This window comes from Cyprinodon tularosa, unplaced genomic scaffold, assembly GCF_016077235.1.
Source record: "Cyprinodon tularosa strain WSP-4 unplaced genomic scaffold, ASM1607723v1 ctg197, whole genome shotgun sequence".
Taxonomy (NCBI): domain Eukaryota; kingdom Metazoa; phylum Chordata; class Actinopteri; order Cyprinodontiformes; family Cyprinodontidae; genus Cyprinodon; species Cyprinodon tularosa.
The window spans coordinates 1,974,381-1,980,649 of NW_024038720.1; the positions used below are offsets into that span (position 1 = coordinate 1,974,381).

The 6,269-nt window shown below is 36.9% G+C and overlaps 1 protein-coding gene across 1 annotated transcript in view; it reads right to left on the reverse strand.

The window, feature by feature from the left end:
- lgr4 (leucine-rich repeat containing G protein-coupled receptor 4) overlaps positions 1-3,533 on the reverse strand; it is a 39,633-nt gene extending 36,100 nt beyond the window's left edge. The window contains exon 1 of the mRNA XM_038283744.1: positions 2,651-3,533. Within this exon, the coding sequence (XP_038139672.1) occupies positions 2,651-2,832 (182 nt within the window). The 5' untranslated portion in view covers positions 2,833-3,533. The remainder of the gene's footprint in view (positions 1-2,650) is intronic.
- Positions 3,534-6,269: the final 2,736 nt, after the last annotated feature.

A 6,269-nucleotide genomic window follows, 5' to 3' on the forward strand; every position in this document is an offset into this window, starting at 1 on the left:
ATTCAGATGAAATGCACTGAGGGCACCAATGGTGAGGGCTGCAAGTTCCACCAGTTAAGTGAAAGACTCCCAATGCCACCTTTAGCTTTTCCTTCATTCCTAGCTTTATTATAAAAAAAAATGTCTTTATGTGGAAAAGAACTTGTGCAATCATTATATTAACAAAAAAAAAAAAAAAAGAACAGAGAGATAGCAACAACTAAGCTACTTTCTCTCACTAAGATTGTTTGCTTTATTATTGGCTGAGCAAATCTGTTTCCCCACACAATCTGCTTTTCTGTGACATGGCAGTTGCCACTACTGCAGCCAAAACTAAGTCCCAAAGTGAGCTACAGGTAAGAGTTTGTGCAAACACTGTCGAATGATTTATTGCAGAAATGTGTGGTCTTCCATGAGCAGGTTTTTCCGACAAATCAAGAAGGGATTTTCAGCTAAATAATCTATTACACAACCTTGTGACTGCATGAGTTCTCTGCATTTTGAATACTAAAGCCACAATAAAGGAAGCATTTGTGATTCATTAAAATAACAACCCATCCTGTTGCACAAACTGGCTTAGTTTTCATGCCAATTTTCACCGTTTTAGCGCACTCCTGCGGCACACTGACCCGAAAAACTCTTTCTACAAGCAAAGTTCCAAGTACTGTAAAGACAAAGCACTTTTGCATGAGGTCTTTCTTTAAGACGTCAGCATACCGCTGCCGGTGCATTAGCCCTGAGAGAGCAAGCATTTGCAGCTGCAATATGTCACACTAATCCATCATGATCCCTAACCCCACCACTCCGCACACAAAAGGCCGAGGGAGAGGACAACTAAAGTTCAAGAGACCAGGAGAACAAATGAGCATAAGACAAAGACAGGGACAAACAACCTTTCACATGTTTTGAAACTCTAAGGTGGACCGGTTAGGGAGTGTAGTATTTAAATCTATCAAGGTGTAGAAAAAGAAGAGAAAATACAGGTTCGGAGGCTCTTTCTTTTATTTAACAATGCATAAAATCTGAAGAGAAAGTCTGTAAAGGACACAATTTTATCTTGTGACATAGCTGCTTCTTGATGTAATTGAGACGTCAGAAAAACATTTAATATGGTACATTTTTTGGTTAATTAGAAGCCCAATTGATCGGTTATAACAACTGCCAAGCTAAGGCTTTGAGTTAGGCTGCATGCCTAACTGAAACATCTCCAGTGAGGTGTTTTCAAATCTTCCCCAGTAATATTCAGATGGCTCAGATTAGGTGAATCTACTCCAGAGTCAACAATCTTAATCTATAATAGGAAATTTTAACAAATGTAAAAAACCTTTTCTGTAATAAAAAAATATGCTTCCACTATTATGTATATATAAAACCAACTCACACACTGCAATAATCAGTCATTTACCTAAAGTCATAATTTGTTTTGCGTAAGCTCACAGAGGGGCGGTTGGTTTGGTTTTCTATTAACCCAGAGATTGTGAAACTGTTACTCTACAGGGCAATCATCAACTGTATCAGCAACACTGCGTAAACACCTCACTTACTTGGTAATCCACTTGATTTAGTTTCTATGAAACTAAGGTGTCTGTACCACTCAAACTCCAACAATCTTGTTGGAGTCCAACTCCTGCAAGATGGACTCCCCTATTTTTTGGCATTAAACAAACAAGAGCTTTTCCATTCTACTCAAAAGCCCCACAGTACGCACCTAGATCTATCTATATGACCTCTGTTGTTCTATCAGTCAACCATGTAGAGTTGAAATTAGCTGATACAACGCTGACAAGTTTTTGTTTGTTTGTTTTTTAACCAAACATCAATTGGCAAAACATTTTTTGTTTTCTTTAGTTTTGAATTTAATACCCATTTGTGGTATTATTTGAGATCTTATTGGCCAGTTCCTGTTATGAAAAAAAAAATAAAATTTCACAATAAAGTGTAATAAACAAGTAGAACCTGTGCATGACAAGTTTAGAACTCAGCTGCTGCTGATGTGTCTGTGTGCAAGAAACAGGCGCTGCTGGACCAGGATGCTTCTATCAGCATGCTTATAAATATATATATAAGTTTAAAGATTCTAGATGTAGGCTGAATATAATCATATATTTGGTTTTGTGGATGTTAGGAAAGATTTCCAATATCAATTTCAGATATGCATAGTAGCAATGTGAAACAAACCTTGATATTTCTTTATTGAACACATGCATATATATATATATATATATATATATATATATATATATATATATATATATACATACACATATATATATATATATATATATATATACATATATATATATATATGCGTTTAAGGAATTTGGTGGGTTCTGATGTTAATTTTTTTGTAGTTATCAGCTAACATAAAAAACCCTGATTGGTCCATCTCCAATGAAAACAGGATTAATAATTTTTCTTGTATAATACCCAAATGTCCTGCTGTAGTGATATTGCGCCTTATACCTGTGTGTATTGACTTAAGATGGAAAAACTGTAACAGAAACTAGTATACACTCGCACACACACACATATATACACACATTTGTATATATATATATATACACACATTTGTATATATATATATATATATATATATATATATACACACAAAAATGTGTGTAGGCAGTTTTTTTTTTTTTTTTCTCCATTGTGGACAGTGGTTCGTACTTACAGGTAGTAGGTGAAAGTACTGAGGCCAGTTGGGACGCTGGTCAGCCCTCTCCCTGAGCAGTCTGCTCCCCCATCTTCATCGCAGCTGCATGAGGGGGAACACACGGCCGTCGACTGCCCTTGACCGGAGGCACTTGGACGAACGAAGCACCACAAACATATCCAAAACAAATCCACACGCATGTTGTTGTTTCTCCCCTCTCCTGGATGGTTCAGGTGGAAACAGTGAAGCAGAAGAAGGGGGCCTTTGTTTGCGGTTTACTCTACCCCGGACGTCGACTTCTCATGTGGTCGGCTCGGTTGAGGCATGAAGGAGGGATGAATTTCAACCGTCGTGTTTATCAAACTAAATGTAACGTCCCCACAACAAACGCACGCTCTAAACCGGGCCAAAAAAATATGCATATGAACTATTAGCTAGCCTTAAAAACCTCACGCGGCCACCGAGGACGAGCGCGCGACCTTAGCGCGAAACATTTCTCAGCCTGTTTATGTCGTATTAGTCCATAAAGTAGCTCTGCTGGCGACAGGAGCGGCAGTCTACCTTGCGGTTTTTTCCCCCTTGCGTTTTCGCTCTCCCAATAAATTGAGAAAATAATCACTATGCGCAGTAAACGCTGATACGAAACTAAACGCCTGAATCAATCTGTTCAAGCTTGAAAAGCACCAGTCGAAATCTTACGTCCTGGTTTGTTTCCTTGCAGGAGAGCACCGTCGGTTTTCGGCCATTCCTCACGTTTCCCCCCCTTCTCTTCTCCTGACATCAACAGCGTGTTGTGTAGCTCTACAGGCACCCTACCGGACAACCTGCAGCAGCAGCACTGTGGCCCCCGGCCTTTGCAGCTCTGAAACCTGCACTGCTGCGTTTCACTGCCAACCAAAGCACACTCCCCGTCCACAAGTTCCAACACAGTCTAGTAAAACATCTCTGCAGGGCCACAACTGCTGATGGCTGTCTCTGCATGTAAAGAAAGGATTGTTTAGTTGTTGTTTTTTTTGTTTTTCCTGTCACATCTGAAGGACTACCACACAAGCAAATCATACACATCATAATTTAACTTTTAGAGTTTCACAAAGACTTACAAATTCAACTATGATATTATATTCAGCTATTTTGGTGTTTTCTTTTTGGACAGATAAGTTTGTCAACTTATTTACATATTTTTTGAGTGGATTACTTTCAAATGACGCTTGTTAAGAAACTAATATTTTTTGCAGTCTATCAGTCATGCAGTAGCCTACCTGGTCTTATAAAAGTAATCCTGCTAATTTCACTAATGGGTACAATAGATCAGAAGTGTTCAACAGGGGGTCCCCGACTCCTATGGGGTCCATGGAGGGACTGCATGGGGGTCGCAAAAGTTTTGGTTGATTAGACTTTTTTTATATTCCTCCCATGCAGTTTTTTTTCACTAATTGAAATGTCTTTAAATTCACATTAAGATGAATCCAACACACTGTAGTAAACAGATAAATGGAGGCAGATGTCTTTCAGTCATCAATGCACACATTCAGCAACACACAGGAGCTTTTTCAAGCTGGGCGCTGTTTCATTCACAACACCTGTCCCATCAACAAGGAATCAGAATCAGAAATACTTTAACAATCCCAGGGCAGAATTACTTTCATTATATTACTCCATCTGTAATAGAGTGACTATAGGACCAGTTTGATATAACACAATTTTATACAATATATAAAATTAGGGGGTCCCCAATCCATCTCATCATCAGTTTAGGGGTCCTTGGCCTGAAAAACGTTGAAGACCCCTGCAATAGATCATACATATATCATTGAAACCTTGTAACCCCAGAGTATCACTACACCTTTCACTTTTCCATCAATAAGCTTCTGAGTTGCTTTAGTGGTGTCACCAACCAGTCTTGTTTATTAAATTTTTATTCTTTAAAAACCTTTTGCTTATTTCTATTACAGTTAAACTGAGTAGCTCTGCCTTTACTGACTGGCATAATCACAGAAACAGGAAGTCATGGGTAATTAATTTTAAATTCTTCCCTTCATGGGTAATTTAGAAAATTGTAGGTTTGAAAATGCTTCTATTGCATTTCTTTTTTATAAGGATTTTTGGGGGTTGTGGAAATGGTAGCATCAATAATCCTGTTGTTTGTTTTTTTCCCTGATTAATTAAAACTACTTATGCTAAATGTGTGCTTTCTAAAATGTTTTAGTGAAAATTTGAATTTCAAAGAAAAAATTCTTCTATTCTTTTTTAAGAGGGTAAAAGATGGATGGTGCAGCATCAGTAAAAATGTAAAAAGAAATATGCTACCCTTGTTTAAATAATCAGCTTAAAAAAAACTGGTAATCGATGGGAAACTCTTTAATAATTTTAAAGCGTGATTAGGCAACTTTAATGCAAATAAAAATAGAGTAATTACGGTACCATGGAGGGTTAATATTGGGTAGAACAACATTGTGAGTGTTTTATCCACAGATGTTGGAGAGAAAAGGCAAACGATAACCGACTTCTTATTTTTTTCAGAGTTTTTAGTTAGCTAAATAGTGAAAGATTATACTGTTAGAGACACCGTACCAGTACTGGTTGGGACACCCTTTGATCTCAGAACTGCCTGAAGTCACTAACTTGTAGGTAGTATTCTTCATTGGTTTTAAGCCCAATTGTAATGAGATTTTAAGTAATTTACAGCTGATTTGCTAGCTGCACAGACTAGCCTAATGCTTACCACCCTTTCCACCCTATTTCAAAGATACACCTCACACATATCAGTGATTTTGTGACAATGGAGGCCATTCAATAAACATTTACATATTCAAAGTGGGTGTTAGATTATTGAGTTGCTATTTTTAAATCAGTCTGCCCAATATTTCCTGACATCAATGTGTTTGTCCACAACACTTACTATTCATTAGATTATTTCTCTTTTCTAAGTATGCTTTTTAAACTTAAAGTAGAGTTGTGTGTGAAAATAACAGAAGATCAGCAGGTCTTCAAATCAGGCCGCATTAAAAGTCACTTAAATTCCATTCCTTCTCCATTCTGATCCTGGACTTGGTGTTGTTTCTATCATGTCTGAATTCCTAATTTCATTAGGTTTCTACTTTTTTAAGGACTGATTACTATTTTTGTTGACAGGGGAAGTAACCTTTGAGAGTATTTCTATTATATTGTACTTTGTTTATTTTCTCCAAACATGTAATTAGCAGTGAATATTACAACAATGAAGAAAAACAGCATATATACCTATGTTTAAAAGGGTGTGTGTAGAAGTGCAAGTTTTTTTAGCCACTGTCATGAATCCTGCCTGTTTATCACTGTCACACTCATTCCCCTTGGCTGTTAGCTTATTTCTTAGTCTCTCAGTTATTTCCTGCCAGAATTTCCCCTAATAACTTATATGAGACTAACTCATCTAGTCTAATTTCTCTATACCATTTCTATACTACTTTAGATATACTTTATCTTTAATTTCTTGATGTTTTGACCATATTCATTTTCTAACGGCACATAGTTTCAAACAGTTTGACTTTTCTTTATTGTTGACACACTCCCAAGCCTAAAATATACATTATTTCTGAGTTTATCCTTATCAATTTTTCCTTTAATACATAATTTTTTGCCCTCATATTTGTCTTTAAAA